Source organism: Macaca nemestrina, chromosome 9 (genome assembly GCF_043159975.1).
Source record: "Macaca nemestrina isolate mMacNem1 chromosome 9, mMacNem.hap1, whole genome shotgun sequence".
Taxonomy (NCBI): domain Eukaryota; kingdom Metazoa; phylum Chordata; class Mammalia; order Primates; family Cercopithecidae; genus Macaca; species Macaca nemestrina.
Window position 1 is genome coordinate 112,483,406 of NC_092133.1, and position 18,633 is coordinate 112,502,038.

The window sequence follows — 18,633 nt, forward strand, 5'->3', positions numbered from 1 at the left end:
TACCTGCTTGTTAACCCACCTCTGGAGATTCTCCAATTTATCAATATTTTTCCAATGCGATGCCTGGAATAGGATTCAATTCTCAAAATACATCAGACAAAAGTTTCCAGTGGGGGTAAAACAAGGAATATACTCTAGTATATCTCTATTTTAACACTTTTAATTACTTGATAACATTTTTACATGAAATACATGCTTATTTTCCTTCTAGAGACACAGACTTCTAGATAATACAGACTATTTCATTTTTTAAAACAGGGAGACAGAGAAGAATGGTAAGTAAGGGAATGACTATGGGTCAGGATGACTACATCACAGCCCTAGCTTTGCCATGTACTACCTGAGTGACCCTGGACAAGTTAATTAAGTCCTCTGAGCCTCAATTTTCTCATCAGTAAAAAGAAGAAAATAATAAAATCTACTGCATAGGTTTATCCTGTGGACTATATGAATGAATGCATACAAATAACTAACATGTGGCTGTACATAGCTAAGGGTCCAATAAGTGCTAGTTATCATTATTATTGTTAAAAATTATCTTGATATTTTATCATTGCCAGAAAGAAGTTTACACAACAATTATTCTAAAGCCAAAGTCACTATATTTGTTATAAAACTCCTTGTTTCTAGCTTCATAGCTTTATAGTTTATAGCTTAGGCATATCACCTAATTTATCTATCGAGGTTAGGGTTTACAAATAGTTTAGCCTGAAGGTTACATCAGGAAGTTTTACTACTCAACGTTTGGTATGCTATGTATAATGATTTTTTTTTTTTTTTTTTAATGGCTGAGGTGGGTGTTTGGCTGCATCTGATATAAAAATTTTCCAGGCAAAAATTACTAAGACCACGGAAAATTATTTTTGGGGGTGGATCACAGCCATGTGCAGGTGTTCTTTTGTCTCTAATCTGAGTGGAGGTCTGGTGGCCTTTTCCTCATGAGAGCTCAATTCCTATGTGAAGAATCAACTAATTATCAACACACATGGTTCGGCATAGGGTCATGATCAAAATTTTTTGGGTACCAGTATTTAGCAACAATATAGGAAATTTTAGGGGGTATAATTTTGGATCCTGATTCTTAACATCTTTTAAAAGTCATGTGAAAAGAAAGTTATGGAGGTTTCCTAAAGGATATTCAGCTCATCCATTATTAGATACTCCAAGCAGAACTTTTCAAACTAATTGTGGTGAACGACCGATTGGTTTTGTTTGGTTCTTTTTTAAGTTTCCAATCTACTGTGGACCAATATTTTATAAAATATAGTAAAATGTCTCAAAGTCTTGGTATAATAAATGCTAAATGCTTACTCTCATTTTCTGTACTTATCTCTTCAAGAATGAGTAACACATGGTTTGCGACTGGTACCAATCCTGAGCTGACACTTTGGGTAGCCTTTGCTCAAAAATCTTCTCTTGGAATAAACCAGACCATCAGAGAGCTGTGTACTTGAACTGTATCTACGTGGTCACCCTGGAGCAATGCTTTTCCTAAATCGCACTTTGGTGATCTATGACTGGCTTCTATTGAATAATCTGATTTAAAAAAGAAACCCTATCAAATTCTCTGCTGTGTTATTTTAAGAATATTTCTGAGGATTACATAACTTCTGTTTTGTTCTTTTCTCTTTATGTTGTTCCAAGGAATAACATTTTCTATGGACTTGGTATCAGGAAGGAGTAGTCCTTTTTCTAGCAACTGATCTTTTTTTTTACTTATAGACACCCTGGGTCTTGGTTACTGATTGTCGTTTTCTTACTTCCTAAACCTTAGAGCTTAATTTGTGGTCTACTTCCAGCATACGTATGGCATTTCTCAGCATTCATTTTTTCCCCCACCATTTACTTCATGTTAGTCTTTCTTAACTTTTCTTACATATTTTTAAATTAAAATTACTTGCTATGGTAAAGGTATACAAGCTTCACATTCGATGTTTCAAAAACAAGACAGAAATAAGTACATAATGAGTGGACAGTGCAGAGTACAGTGGGAGCTTTGTGTTCCATGATCTGGCCTAAATTTGCATTAGCTTTTGAGCAGTAGCAGCATACATTCAGCTCATATTAAGCTCTGGGCCATTCAAATTTACTACTTGATTGAGACTGATTTTTAAATACCAATGCTTAACTTTCAACTTCTTACTTCTAGACCAGTATTTCAATCCTTGTTCTGATTTATACTTCCCAACTTTGTATTATTTATAGATCTGATAAATTTTCCTCTACGACTGCACTATGACAAAATGAATATGACTCATTATATACATGAATCTTACTGTTAGCTTTATCTTCCTTCCTCTGCCCTGATTTCAACATTTAAAAATCCCTCTTGAAATTAGCTGTATCTCTATTAACAACTTTAAATCATCTCTGGTAAGAAGGTAGGTTGTTAAAATATATTATTATTGATAAAAACTGTTCAATAGCATAGGAGCTAAGAAATAGGATATTGTGGCAGGCTGCAAAAGACAACCTCTACTTTTTAGAAACATTAATCAATGTGTGAAAATAAATGTTTTGGTAAGGATCTTGGTTTGAGCATTTTCAAGTGGTAACTTCAGCACATTTAACACTGAGGGTTAGCTTTAATGAGCAATACAGTAAAACTTTTAGAAATGCAGTTCCAAAATAAAACATAAATATCACCAACTACGCTTCACAAAGCTATCCAACTATACTTTTTTTGTAAGATGTTTGTAAAATGTAAATGTCAATACATAATTTTCACAAAATAAGCAATGTGTGAGCACCCATAATTTCCCATTCATGGTTAATAATTTTTGCATTAAAATTATTTAAATCTAAAATAACATATCAAAATTTATTAGATGAACAGATTTCACAGCGCATCATGGGATGCTAGAGAGTTTTCCTTTTGTGCTTTTGTTCAAGTAGAGTCTCCAAAGAAATGTAAACATAGCTCTCTGTTTACTCTGAGTTCCTAAAATAGACACAACACTTTCATCACATAATAGTATTAACCTTGTAAGTAATATAGAGAATGACATGGAATAGACAGGTGAAGATGGTGGGTGAGCACATTTTTCTTTTAGATTCTCATTAATGCTGTAATCCTTTCACCCCCTCTCATTGCCTCCATATCATCTCTCCAATATTTTCTAATCTTGAGTTCCATTTCTACTTCTCTCAAATAAAGGAGATCCTTCACTTCCCTATTTTCTTGTGCAAATGGTATCTCTATACTCTTTTCCATTCCCCTGTTAATTGTGCAAAGGAGGCAATGACATTTACATTCATCAGAAAGTTAACGTGTTTTCAGGTTGTACTTACTAAAACATGCTATATTATCTTCTCATTAGGAAATGTGGAGTATGTCATACTATATTAATTTGATATACTTTAATCAAAGGTTAAGACTCTAATAAAACAGAAAATAAACATACAATTTCTCCCTATTAGTGTATGCCAAAAGAAATGCAAGGAGTTTCTGATCATGTACGTAGATCACATGTTACGATATTTATTTATTACCACATATGCTGATATTCAGGGTGTAGAAAGAAAAAAAAATATTTACCACTGTGAATTCTTAAGTGCTCTTTTAGGTGGTGTTTGTATTTGAAAGCTTTTCCACACTCAGTGCACTTGAATTTACGATTACACCCAGACTGCGTCACATGTCTCTGTAAGAAAAGAATTGGTATTTTATTTGTAAAGCAAAAGATTTTTAGACTAAAGAACATCCAATCTGCTAAGAGTAACATTTTTGTGAGCCTGATGGTTGTTTTGTTCCTTAAAGACCTCAAATTGCAGCAGTCACAAAAATCTACCTCTTGAAATTACTAGCAGTTGTAGCAGTCACAAAAATGTAACTCTTGAAATTATTACCAAAAAGGATAGTGACAGTGGGGACAGAATTTGATACAGAAAAATATCAACTTTCTAAAGTATCAGAGTTCATCCTTTATTAAGCAATATTCAAAATTAGCAAAAATAAAGTAATATATACTTTGCTAGGAACTAGAGGTTAATTTGTTTGCATTCCAATTTATAGATATAGAAATCACATCCACAAATACTGAATAACCTGTTTAAAACTCACTCAATAGAACAAGGTCCTGAAGAGAAGACAGGCTTTTCCCTGTACTTTATCCTGTCTTTTCCATTTGATATTTCCAAAAATGTACTTTGATGATTAAAAAGATACTTCTAGTTTTTTTCAGCCAAATGGGGATTATTATAATAGCTTTCTGTCTGGTTTATCAAATTCCCATTTTCACATATTTCAAATGTATTCTTCACACCTAGATTAATCTTACAAAAGCACTGCTTGAATTGAATTCTATCAACTCCTGCTCATAAACCGCTGAAGGATCCCCACTAACCCCTCAATAAAGATTCTGAGTCTATAGATTCCAAGATTTTAGTCCCTGAGTTTCCAAGATGATTTTTCACCAGTTTTTTATGACAAGTCCATGTCTCAGTCATTTGCGAGCCATGGTTTCCTGCACACATATTGCTCCTCTTTATCTTTTGGCTTTGGCTTACGTAATTCCTTACTCCTTCACTGTGTTTTCCCATAATTTTGACTACTAAGATTCTACCCATCCTTTAACGGCTTAACTCAACTACTGCTTCATGCTCTCCCAACTGGAATCTCCCTTCCTTTGCCTTTTATACAGGAAGGAAAGAGAATTAGTACTTACTTTGAATCAGGTCCCACTTCATTAAAACCCATGACTTAAAATACCAAATATATGGTGACAACTCCCAAATTTTTATCTCTAAACCTCTCCCCTTAACTCCAGACTTTTACAACCTACTGCTTCTTTGATATTGCCAGTTGGAAGGTGATAGAGATATGAAACTTTACATGATTAACACCAAACTCTTAATTTCCCTCCTACAAGCCAGCCCCTTCTCTAGTATTTCCCATCTCTGTGAATAGCACTCTCATTTATTTGGTTATAGCTTAGGCCTTAAACTTTGGAGTTATTCTTGATTACCCTCTTACTCATGTACCCTCACCCAATCCATCAGCAAGCATATGAACATATTCTGAAGCCAACAATCTTATTTATCTGTCTGCCACCAAACTCTCTGGCCTAGATTACAGCAAAAGCCTCTAAATGTTCTCCCTGCTTCCGTTCTTGTCTCTCTTATCTATCATCCAACAGTCAGTGTTCCCCTAAAAATAAAAATTAAAAATTCCAGGATCCTTGGCAGGCTTCCCCACTGCACTTGAGAATACAATCCAAAGTCTTTATCTCGGCCTACAAATCGGCCTATAATATGTAGCCCCCAGCGCCTCTCTGGCCTTACCTTTCTCCCTTTCACACTGGCCTCTGCTGTTCTCAGGGTGTGCCCGGCAGGTTCTGGCCTCAAGGCTTTCTTACGTTTCACTGTTTCCTCTGACTGGAATGCCCTTCTCCAATATTCCATGACTGGCTTCTTAACTGTATTCAGATGTCCCATTCTCAGAAAAGTCTCCCTTCTCTGTGAAACCTAGCAGCTTTCATCATTTTCTATCCTCTTATCCTGCTGCATTTTTCTTCATATTACATATTATTTTATTTCTGTTTTATATAATCTACTAATGTATGGTCCCTACTATCAGGGACTTTCTTTTTCACTACTGTGCCTTTAACACCCAGAAGAGGGCCTCACATATAAAAGAAATGCAAATGTTTGTTGAATAAATAAGTTAGTAAGGCTTGAAAATGCTTGTTAGTCACAGTATGATTCTCAAGGGCCAACAAAATACACATTCTACCTTTTAGTTTGCTACCTTGCAAACTAAATTGTTTCTAACACCTGTTATATTTCCTCACATTACTGGTCCCCATATTTATCACAGCTCCTTCCTGACCTTAGTCTGACCCACAGTTTATATGTAAATCCTACCACGTTTGCACCCACTGGAAAAATCATCATAGAATTGGTTTTCATGCTCATTAAATATTTTGGAGTTTGTTTTTATAATGGCATCTTCTGCTTTCACCACCAGTTCAATCTGTCGTCTCCTTTTACGATGGCCCTTGGAGTAGAGGGAATACGGTGGCAGCAGCTCAGGATGGGTCTGCTTCCTGAATGTCACGTGAGTAGGCTCTTTCCCAAGCCTTGTCTACACCGTGGCCACATCAGAGCGCTAAGGTATAAAACATACTCTTCTGCTGGTCTGTGTCTGATAAGACTCATTAATAGGGGCACTTAGAAGGAGACGGTGTTTGCCTTCAGTCATCCCTTCTCTGTATTAATTTCATCCTTCTCTTGGAGCTTTTACCTGTTTCAAGTGCTCCTTCATGGGCTTATGGACCATTAACCTATAAAATCTTGGTTCTATTCTCCCTGATTGCCACCCTCTTCTTCTTATCTTGTTATCATGAGTACTGTTGCCAAAGTACTAAGGAAATAGGTTGACTCTGCTCAGTCATTCTTTTTCTGTTACAATTTTTTGTTGTTGTTTGTTTGGCCTAGCCATCACCTTAGCAAATGGTCTAACTTGTTCTCTATGGGATATGTGACACATATTAGGTACATCCATAGGACAGAGTTCAGGTATGTAGATATACATCATTCTTTGATGTAAGAAACTGGAAATATGCCCTAACCCCAACATATACGCTCACAAACCCTGTGTGGTTGAAAATTTATTTAATTTTTAAAGTTACAATTAAGGCAATATTAATTTCATTGTTGATGGTTGATAGTTATGAGGACCTTGTAAAAGAAGAACAACTGATAAAAGCTTTCTTGACTTTAATCCTAAATATAGAACCAGCAATTTAAATGTAACTTACAGTTAAAAAACAGTCTTGGTTTATACTCTAAAAACTGTGGCACAGTGACATAGAAATAGAATAAACCATATAAAAATTGAGTTTTCAGAATAAAAAAATCTAAGCTTCAGATTTTTAGAGGAGGCAACTCCCTTTACTATGGCAGAAAAAACAAAACAAAACAAAACAAAAACCCACAGTAGTTTATACTGAGAATAAATAGTAACTGGTTCAAAGAAAATTAAACTTTTAAATTTGACTTTCTTGTTAATTTGGTTAGTAAAATGTGGTTTATATAGTCAGCATTTATTTTTCCTACACTGAACATTTTAATAGAATGCAATTTAAAATCTTCTAAACTTGAAGAATTATCTGTTATGGCATAAGCAAAATAATTAAGTCAAGATGGAAAGGGTCTTATCTGAAAAAAATGCTGAGTTACCTCTAAAATAACGTTCATATGTGGTTTTTAATCTCAGGAATGACCGGATAACTCAAATAAATAAACACTTTCACTTTTATAAGGCTGCAGATATAGCACTGTTTAGTACATTCTTTTAACGTTTAAATATATTAAAATCCTTGCCTTCCATTGAGGGCTGAGTTGTCAAAATCTGGAAAGTTAGTGAACTCTCAGTCATTGCACTTACTTGATCTCTTCCTGATTTATGTGATGTCATGTGACGTTCAAGTTGGGTTCTGTATGCAAAGGTGTAACTGCACAGGGAGCAACTAAAGTTATCTTCGTTCTTTTCATGACGATATTTAATGTGTTCTTTCAGAGAGGTAAAGCGTTTATAGCCTCTATCACAATATGGACAGGTGAGTAACTGTGAAAATGCATCTGGTGTTCCTGTAAAAGAAAGATCATATATTTTAAACTTAAAACATTCAGAATATATTACTAAAGTTTCCACTGACTCCCTATGCTATGTTCCAGATATTGTGCTACCCATTTCATATTTGATCCTCAAAACAATACAATGATACTCACCTCTATTTTATAAGAGAGAGAACACTGGTGCCCAGGAAGGCTAAATAACTTAAAAGAAAAGTCACAGAGCCAGAAAATGATGAAGTCAGGGTTCAGATACGGGCTGTCTGACCTTCAAGTCCCATATTTTTCCCTGAACCATAATTCTTCCCTTTTGTCATGTGATTAGCCAGAAAAGAAAACAAAAGTAAAATTAGAATGTAGGTTGCCTTTGTAAGTGTATACAGATTAAAGGGGAATTGTGCTCTACAACAGGGTCTACTGGTAACAATGGTATGTATCATTATTTATTTAAGGTTTATTCCTCTGATTTTGAAAATGAAACTACCAAGTCATTATCATCAAAGAGGAAACAGTACACAGACTGTTTCCAAGAGCCCCTTGCAGGTAGGTGTGGCCACAGGACTGAGTGCAGACCAAAAAGGAAGTGTGTAAGGTGGGGAAGGAAAGACTGATGGGGGCCAGATCTAGGCCTGCTACACACATCCCATGCATGCCCCTGCTTATAATTTCCCCTATTGAAATACATTGGCAAATCTGCTATATAACTGTGTATGTATGAATATATATAGCTTTTAGAAAACAAAAGCATTCTGAATAGAGTTTACTGAATGAACTTTATTTTTACACTTGGAGCTGTCTAAGCCTGACAATCCTAAAATGTAGTGTTTTGCCAATTAATACTATTAAACTAAGAGTAGTTTTCCATATTTGATATTTCTTCAATGAAATAAGTTACTAAGTGATATCTTTTTGTAAATATCATCTCTATTTTCATTTTGAATTCACTATAGAAAAACAAACCACCAAAGATAATTTCATAAAATCTCCAAGTGCTTTCTAAACATATACTCCTTTATTAAGTCCATATAAATCAAATGTCTTGCTCAAGGACCAGCTAGCAAATAATAGACTGAGCACCTGAATGTTAAACAGTTGGTCAAACATGTTGAGAGAGGGGCTTCAAGATGGCTCAATAGAGGCATCTAGTACTCACCTTCTCTACAAGGAAAAACCAAAATAATGAGTAGATAATCACACTTCACATAGATCATCTAAGAGAGAACACTGGAATTCAACAGAAAAGTGATAGGAAACACCTCAAGTAAGGAAGAAGGAAGTGAAGCAACCTGCAAAGGCTCTCCAATGCAGGGAAAGAGTAAGTGAGAGACCCCCAGGGGTCCACATTCCCACCATGGACTCCTGCAGTCCTAGCCATGGGAGACCCCTTGACCATTGTGGGCTCTGAGACTAACACAGGGAGGTACCTGGAGGCCACATGACAATGCTGCTCCGGAGAGGGAGCTTATGCTGAATCTGTATATCCCCTGAGTTCTAAGTAGCTACAGCACAGCACTATTTTGAGAGCCCAACCCCCAGCAGACTACATCCTATTCTGGGACCCAACAGCTCCTTCATCTTCACATGCCTGGAGCCCCTCTGACATACCTCCCTTCACAGCCACCACTGACGCTGGTTGCGGCTGCTAAGGCTGAAGTGCAAACCATTGAAAGTGACCATATTTCCCCCCAGCAGAGGAGCTGCAGACATTTTTACATGCCCTGAGGACAGACTTCCCAACAGACTGCTGCCACTGTGAGCTTCCACCACTGGGGACAAAGTGCTAGCCACTGGCAGTGACCCCAATTTCCTCAGCAGTTGAGCTGCCATGCATTTATAAGGGACCTGAGGACAGGCTACCCCATCACAGCTGCTGTCTGGGGCTAAAGCACACATTTCCCAGCTCCCTCCCTATGGCTGCTGCCACTGAGAGCAACCTTGCCCTCCCCAGTAGGAAGGCTACAGTGCAAACACTGATGTCCTTACCTGAGCACTCTGCTGGTGGCCTGGGATCATCCTGCCCCTGCCATGATAGCCAGTGCCTACACACACCACCAAGGGGCCTGAGGATAGGTCCATCTGGCCCAGCTTACCTCCTCCCCAGTTTCCGAGGCTATTCAGGGACCTGGGGGATCACCCAGCCCAGTCCAACACTGTTGCCACCTGAACACTCCTCCTGGAGGCCTGAGGTTGGGTCCACCCAACTTGCTACTATCACCACAGCTGGCATCCTCCTGCATGCACCACCAGTAGGCTTGGGGACTGACTCACCCAGCCCATTGCAGTCACGCACAGGGCATGTGCGTGAATCACTAGGGAACCAGGGGGTTGTCCTGCCACTGCTACTGCCATTGACCAAGTGACATGCACTGCCCAGGAGCCTGAGAACCTGCCTACCTGCCCTGCTTAGCACTGCCACTAGCAGCACCCAAGCAAGCCACCTGGAGGTCCAAGGATCAGCCCACCTGGACTTGCTAACACAAGGTGTCAGTGAGCCACCCTGTGGTCTAAGGACAGGTACCATAGGCCCGTTACTACCACGACTAGGACCCAAGGAATGTTCCACCTGGCATCCCTGTCCCAGCCAAACTTCACCTCAGCCTCCACTAACAATTGCACCATAAGCCAACAAGGAAATCACAGACCCTACTCACACTACTTATAATCAGATATATCACACAGAAATTACACTACCACATATACCCAGAATCAAAGCCAAAGTGCCCTACTCAACCAACGAAAGCAAATCCAAAAAACTAGAATAACTGACTATTATACCAGATGTGTAGATATCAAGGTAAGAACATAAGAAACATGAAAAAGGAAAGAAAATGACAGCTCTAAAAATACAGTAATTATCCAGCAACAGATTCTAATCAAAATAAATTTATGAAATCCTGGTAAAAGATTCAAAATAATGATCTTATAAAAGCTAAGTGAGATACAAGAAAACACAGAAAAGCAACACAAAGTAACCAGAAAAACAAATCAGGATATGAATGAGAAATTTACCAAAGAGGTAAGTTTCATAAAAAAGAACTAAACAAATTCTGGAATAGAAGAATTCATTGAATGAAAGACAAAAGATATCTGAAAGCTTCAGCAATAGACTAGGTCAGGCAGAAGAAGAATTTTAGAACTTGAAGACAGGTCTTTTAAAATAACCTAGTAAGAGAAAAAGAGAATTAAAAAAATGAACAAAGCCTGCATGACAGTAAGAAACTATAAAGCAACCAAATACTCCAATTTTTGATGTGTTATAAGGCAAAGAGGAAACAAAAGGGATAGAAAACCTATTTAATGAAATAATAGCCAAAAACTTCCCAAGTCTAGCAAAGGATTTAGACATCCAGATACAGAAAGCTCAGTGAATCCCCAAACAGATACAATTCAAAAAGATTTTCTCCATGGCACATTATATTCACTGTCAAAAGTAAAAGACAAAGAGAGATTCTAAAAACAAGAGAAAAGTGTCCGATCACTTGTAAGGGAACCTCCATATGACTAACAGCAGTTTAGCAGCAGAAACTTTATAGGCTAGAAGAGAAAGAAATGATATATTTGTTCAAAGTATTGAAAGAAAAAAACCCTGCCAGCCAAGAATCTCATACTCAGAAAAATTATCCTTCATAAATGAAAGAGAAATAAAGTCTTTCCTAAACAAGTAAAAGCTGAGAGAATTCATGACCACTAGACTGGCCCTACAAGAAATGTTTAAGGGAGTCTTATCCCTGGAAGTGACAGGAAAATATCTACCATAATGAAAACACATGAAAATATAAAACCCACTGGTAGAGCAAGTACAAATAAGAAAGAGAAAGAACTCAAATGTTACCACTACAGAAAACTACCAAACCACAATAATAATCAGTAAGAAAGGAACAAATGATATACAAAACAACCAGAAATAAAAATAAAATGACAGAAATAGGCTCTAACATATCAATAATAATAACCTAAATGGATTAAATTTTCCACTTAAAAGATACAGATTGGCTGAATGGATAAAAACTATAACCCAGCTATATGCTGCCTACAAGAAATTCATCTCACCTGTAAAGATACATATAGAGTGAAAGTAAAGGGACAGAAAAAGATGTCCATGCAAATGGAAACCATAGTGAGCAATAGTAGCCATAATGAGATAAACTCCTAAATCCAGTAAACAAAACAGTATAAGGGGACAAAGAAGGTCATTAAATAATGACAAGAGTCAATTCAGTAAGAAGATATAACAATTCTTAACATATATGCACCCAACACTGAAGCACCTGCTTATATAAAGAAAATATTATTAGATCTAAAGGGAGAGAGACTCTAATACAATAATAGTTAGGGACTTCAACACCCCTATCAGCATTAGACAGATCATGTAGAAAGACACTTAACAAAGAAACACTGAATTTAAACTGCATTTTATACCAAATGGACCTGAGACATTTACAGAACATTTCAACCAACTAAAGGATACACATTCTTCTCATCAACATACAGAACATACTCTAGACTGTATGTTGGGACACATGACAAGTCTCAAACAAATTTTTAAAAACCAAAATCATATCAAGTAGCTTTAGACCACAAAGTAAAACAACTATAGATTTTAATAATAAGAGGAACTTTGGAAACTCTACACACACATGAAAATTAAATAACATGCTTCTGAATAACCACTGGGTCAAGGAAGAAATAAGGAGGAAATTTTAAAATTTCTTTAAATGAAATTAAAATTAAAATTTATTTAAATGAAAATGAAAATCAAAACAGAACATACCAAAACCTATGAAATATAGCAAAAGCACTACTAAGAGGAAGTATATAGCAATAAATACCTACATCAAAAAATAGAAACATTTCAAATAAATAATCTAACAATGTGCCTCAAGAACCTAGAAAAGCAAGAACAAAGCAAACCTTAAGTTAGTAGAAGGAAAGAAATAATAACAATCAGAACAAAATAAATGAAATGGAGACTAAAAAACAACACAAAGAACAAAACAAAAAGTTGGTTTTTTGAAAAGGTAACAAAACTGATAAACCACTAGCTAGACTAGAAAAGAACACAGAAGATGCAAATAAAAAATGAAAAAGAAGACTTACAAATGAAACCACAGAAATACAAAAGAGACAATTATGAACAACTATACATGAAAGAACTGAAAAACCTAGAGGATATGGATATTCTGGACACAGACAGCTACCAAGATTAAATTCAAAAGAAACAGAAAACCTGAACAGACCAATAATGAGTAATGAGATTGAATCCATAATGAATATCTCCCAACAAAGTAAAGTCCAGGACTGGAGGGGTTCACTGCTGAATTCTACCAAACTATCAAAGAAGAACTAACACTAGTTCTCCTCAAACTATTCCAAAAAATTGAAGAGGAGGGAATTCCCCCTAATTCATTCTGTAAGTCCAGCACTATCTTGATACCAAAACCAGAAAAAGATGAAACAAAAAAGGAAAACTATCCAGGTTAATATCCCTGATGACAATAGACACAAAATCCTCAACAAAATATTCACGAACTAAATCTAACAGCACGTCAAAAAGATAATGCAATATGATCAAGTGGGATTTATCCCATGGATGCAAAGATGGTTCACCTGCATATACTAAAGGCCATATATGACAGAACCACAGCTAACTTCATACTGCATGGAACAAGCTGACAGACTTCCCTCTAAGAAGTGTAATCAGAAAAGGATTTCCATTCCTTCACCACTCCTACTCAATACAGTATTGGAAGTCTTAGCCAGAGCAACTGGGCAAGAGAAAGAAATAAAAGGCATCCAATTTGGAAAAGATGTCTAACAGTCTCTCTTTGCAGACTATATGATCTAATATCTAGAAAAACCTAAAGACATGACCAAAAAACTCTGCAATCTGCTAAATAAATTGAAAGTTGCAGGATACAAAAATCAACATAAAAAATCAGCAGTGTTTCCGTACACCAACAATGAACTAGACGAGAAATAAATCAAGAAGACCATCTCATTTATAGTAGCTACAAAAAAGTAAAATACCTAGGGATAAATTTACCCAAGGAGGTGAAAGACCTCTTCAACGAAAACTACAAAATATTGATGAAAGAAACTGAAGAAGACACAAGTAAATGGAAAGATCAGAATTAATTAAAATGATCATATTGCCCTGAGCAATCTACAGATTCAATCCAATCCCTATCAAAATATCTATGTCATTTGTCACAGAAGTAGAAAAAACAAACCTAAAATTTTTATGTAACCACAAAAGAACAATATAGCCAAAGCAATCCTGAGCAAAAAGAACAAAGCTGGAGACACTGCACTACCTGACTTCAAAATATAATACAAGGTACAGTAACCAAAACAGCATGGCATTAGTATAAAACAGATACACAGACCAGTGGAAGAGAATAGAGAACCCAGAATTAAATCCACATTATTAACAGCCATTTGATTCCGACAAAGGCACCAAAAACTTACACTGGGAAAAGGACATACTCTCCAATAAATGGTGCTGGGAAAACTGAATATTAACATGTGAAGAATGAAACTGGACTCCCATCTCCACCACATACAAAAATCAACTCAAGACCAATGAAAGACTTAAACATAAGACACAACACCATAAAACTACTAGAAGAAAACACACAGAAAACACTCAGGACATTGGGGTAGGCAAAGATTTTATTGCTAAGATCTCCAAAGCACAGGCAACAAAAACATTTGACAAATGGGACTATATTAAACTAAAAAGCTTTTGCACAGCAAAGGAAACAACAGAGTGAATATCTGCAAACTACTCATCTGACAAGGGACTAATATGAAGAATATATAAACTACTCAACAGATTAAGAAAACTCAAATAATCCTACTGAAAAGCAGGCAAAGGACATGAATAAACATTTCTCAAAGGAAGACATACAAATGGCCACAGATATATGAAAAAATGCTCACCATCACTAATCATTAGAGAAATGCAAATCAAAACCACAATAATATATCATTTCATCCCAGTTAGAATTGCTATTAAAGACAAAAACTAATGAATGCCAGTGAAGATGTGGAGAAAAGGGAACTTTTATATATTATTGGTGGGAATGAAAATTAGGACAGTCACTGTGAAAACAGTATGGAGATTTCACAAAAAAACTAAAAATAGAACTATTATATGATCCAGCAATTCCGCTACTGGGTATTTATCCAAGGGAAGTCAGTATATCAAAGAGATGCCTGGATCTCCATGCTTATTACAGTACTATTCACAACAGCAAAGATATGGAATTAACCTCAGTGTCCATCAATGGATGAAGAAAATGTGGCATATATGCACAATTTAATACTATTTGGTTATAAAAAGGAATATGTAAACAAATGTTGTGGATATGACAGAATACTTCAAAATGCTTTATTAGCATTTAATTAGATTACACTAAATATCTGAAAGTAATGAATAACAAAATCAACAACTAATTCTATAATTCAAACTGTTTACTAATTCAGAATGGTAGTTCCTCAATTTTTAGATTGTACTGTGTGGACTTGACGAACTTTAACAGGTTTAACCTTTATTAGAACTACATAATGGATCATTTCTTTAGATTTCATTGTTTCCTTTCAGTGAGGCTTTTTGAAAGCCTTTAGTCACATAAAAATTTTACATAAATACATATATATTTTTAAATTTTGTATTTCCCTTTCATTTCTTTGATAACCTACTTTCTTCTGGTGAACAATAACATAGTCTTTTCCTCCAAAACTGTAACACAGCCTATTTCTTCTCAGGAGAGTCTGAACACATTTTTATTGCATTTTCCACACTCTGTACACTGACTATTCATATCAGAGTGGAATAAGGCAGATTCAGAAAAACCACTGTCTCCAAATTAGTATGTTCTTGTACAAAGCAGGCAACCATATTTTTATTTGCTACAAGAAGAGTGGGAAAGAATCAAAGGGCAGTAAGGGTTATTCTAGTTCTCGCTTCTACTGCCTACTGCCATGTAAGTAAATGGAATTTGATGTCCAGACACTGTTCTAAGCATTTCATATGCACTGGCATTACTACCACAATACATGAGCAGCTAATAATTTATTACTGTGTGGTCACCATAGTGTTCCATTAATGAAACGGACTGCTCTCTATAGGCACCTGTAATAAAGTCTGGTCCTCAAGAATGTTCCCAATAGTAGAGCAGGTTCCCATAGTAGAATGGTAGAAACAACAATCCTTTAAACAGCGAAAGAAACACAGTTGTTAAGATCCATTTACCATTTTCATCATGACCACTGGCTTCTGGTGTACCCTGCCTCTGGTCCTCTTCAGGTGCCTCAGGAAAAATGACAGCAGTGTCTTGTTGTTGCAGAAACTCTTCAACATTAGGATCATGGTTTTGCTCATTTTCTGCATCTGACTCGCATTCATCATCTTTTACTAAAAAAAAAGCGTACTTTTAAGAAAGCAATCTCACCACTAAGTTATTACAAAGGTTTTCTAAATAAGAAATTATTTATGTTGAGAGAACATGTGATTGTTCTTGAATCTGCAGAAAATATTTCTTGAAAATTAAAAATGAATTCCACTCATTTTGTAATCTACTAAGATATCTCTTTGCTTTGTAAGTTTAAAGTGTTAAAAATGTGTGAAATTCTCACAGTATCCCTTTTAAATGTTAAAGTCATACTTCTATTGCATTTTACTAATAAAACACAGAGAAGGCAATATAGTTGACTGAATTATTTCTCAAAATGATAAAGCAGGAAAAAAACTTTAGTTCTCGAAGGTCACCTTCTTAGCAACCTATCATATCACAATATTTATTTAAAGTTGGACAATAGACAGCCCCTTATCTGTGGCTTCATTTTCCATGATTTCAGTTACCTGTGATCAGCTGCAATCTGAAATCAGGTGAACACAGTACAAGAATAATAATCTGAGAGAGAGCGAGGGAGACCACATTCATATACCTTTTATTACAGCATATTGTTATAACCATATTTTATTATTAGTTTGTTGCAATCTCTGTATAAAATTTATAAATTAAACTTTATCATAGGTATGTATGTACAGGAAACAGTATAGTATATGTAAGTATTTATTTCAGACACTTGATGGGGGGTCTTGGAATTTATCCCCCATAGATAATGGTAGGGGGGGACTGTACTTTAAATCTGAATCATTCTCACATAAACCATTCTGACATTCAGTTCAGTTATATGATTTCTTAGAACATAGTTTTTAATAATTACCTATAGTTAGAAGGATTTCTAATAAGCATCAAAGGGTATCAAATCTATGAAAACTGTTTCTTAGCTAAACTAGTATTCATATAAAACAAGGCTATTCTTTCTTTATTTCTGCCTCAGTAAATGTTTAACTGTGGGATTAAGGCAGAGGCAACTTTTCTTGAATTAGAAAGGCTTATGCTTTGAGAAGGTAGCCCAGAGTGCTGCCAAGTTTCTAAAGCAGTATTGCTGTGCTACGGTTTCCTCCATTTCCTCCACTGGCTCCAGAGGAGGGCCTCTACTCCATGCTGGTAACTGCAATGCCTTAGTATGGCTCCCAAATGCCGCAGGGATGACTTCTTTATAGACTCTGACTGAACTGTCAGGTCTAAATTTGTAAAACAGCACTTCCCAGCAGGCTGACATTTGGCCAAATTAAAATGGGGATGTATGGGCATCTGTCTGTTTGATGGTTATTAAAACAATCTTGCTAAATCTCCTGCACCGTAGTGGTAACTGAACTCATCAGGGTGACTGCTGTTTAAAACCTGAGAACCAATGACAGTAACAAATGGTGACTGTAATTTTTTTCCCTACTTCTCAATAGCTATCAATTATTTAACATTTGCTACATACCAAGAACTGCATTATTTAGTTCATGTCAGTAGTTACCAAACTGGGATTACTGGATCCAGAGGTAAGTGAAGACTTTTAAAAGGTAAGCTGGACTGTTGGTTTTAAAGGAATCAACTCCCAGATCCTCAACTTCCATGTAAACTCTTTTCTAGCATCCTTGAAAGTTCTTCTCCCTGCTCTCCCTTTTTCACAGTATCCCTTGTTCTTTCTTAAAAGAAAAAAAGAGAAAAGGCATATTCCTCTATCCATCCATGACATGATTATGGTACACTGCTTGGAGTGTCAAGTCCTTCTGGGTGCCAAAGGAGTAAAGTTCAAAATACTGATTAGGGAAAGCCTTCTTTACTGACAAATAAGGGCAACATAGAATCACTATAGGTTTTCTGGTCTTCCCTGTTTACATGAATTTCTATTAGGCATAAAGCACAACTGAAATGGGGGTATACTGGTCCTGGTTGGGACGCCGAAATTAACTATATAATATGACCAGAGGGAGTGAGGGTAATCTTCCCTTAATGACCCTAACTATTATTTAAAAATTCATTGCTCTTCAGGAGACTGATAAGAGCAAAGCAAATAATATTCTCAAACATCATTCCTAGGATTTGTCATTAGGTAGAACAATAAGCAGTTCTGAAGAGCTAAAGCAGAACAAATCAGTGGCATTCTTTTCAAAGCAACTTCAATTTCTTAAATTTAAACTAGATAAAAGTCATAAATGAAATGAACATATTATGTGATTTCTTACAGATTCCATGTTGAGTTGCTAAGAGTTAAAATTATTTTTATCAAATTATATAAAATATTTATTTCAATTAAGCAATCTCCATCTTATATTTTCTACATCCTAATAAAAATTATAAGTGTGCTAGCTGTTGGAATTAGTTTTTAAATAGTATACACTTTTCAGAACTGCATGATCTGTATTTTATATATGAATTTTGCTACTTCAATAAATTCTAGCTTTCCTATACATTGATTAAGTCTAAAGGTACACAGTTGGAGATGAAGATTTTTTTAACATACAAATTAGATTAGATCTATATAATCTTAATCTTGACTTTACTACTTAGTATTAATATAAGATATATTTACTTATACTTTATGTTTTCTTCATTATTGATAATTTCTTTTTTTTTTTTTTGAGACTGAGTTTCACTCTTGTCGCCCAGGCTGGAGTGCAATGGCCCAATCTTGGCTCACTGCAAC

At 35.8% G+C, this 18,633-nt stretch overlaps 1 protein-coding gene across 17 annotated transcripts in view; it reads right to left on the reverse strand.

Annotated features, from left to right (window-relative positions):
* LOC105479938 (zinc finger E-box binding homeobox 1) overlaps positions 1-18,633 on the reverse strand; it is a 184,925-nt gene that overhangs the window by 10,932 nt on the left and 155,360 nt on the right. For all 17 annotated transcript variants that reach the window (XM_024792269.2, XM_011738285.3, XM_011738287.2 and 14 more), the window contains 3 exons: positions 15,836-15,997; positions 7,391-7,593; positions 3,539-3,644 (listed from right to left, as the gene is read on the reverse strand). In XM_024792269.2, the coding sequence (XP_024648037.2) occupies positions 3,539-3,644; positions 7,391-7,420 (136 nt within the window). In that variant the 5' untranslated portion in view covers positions 7,421-7,593; positions 15,836-15,997. The remainder of the gene's footprint in view (positions 1-3,538; positions 3,645-7,390; positions 7,594-15,835; positions 15,998-18,633) is intronic.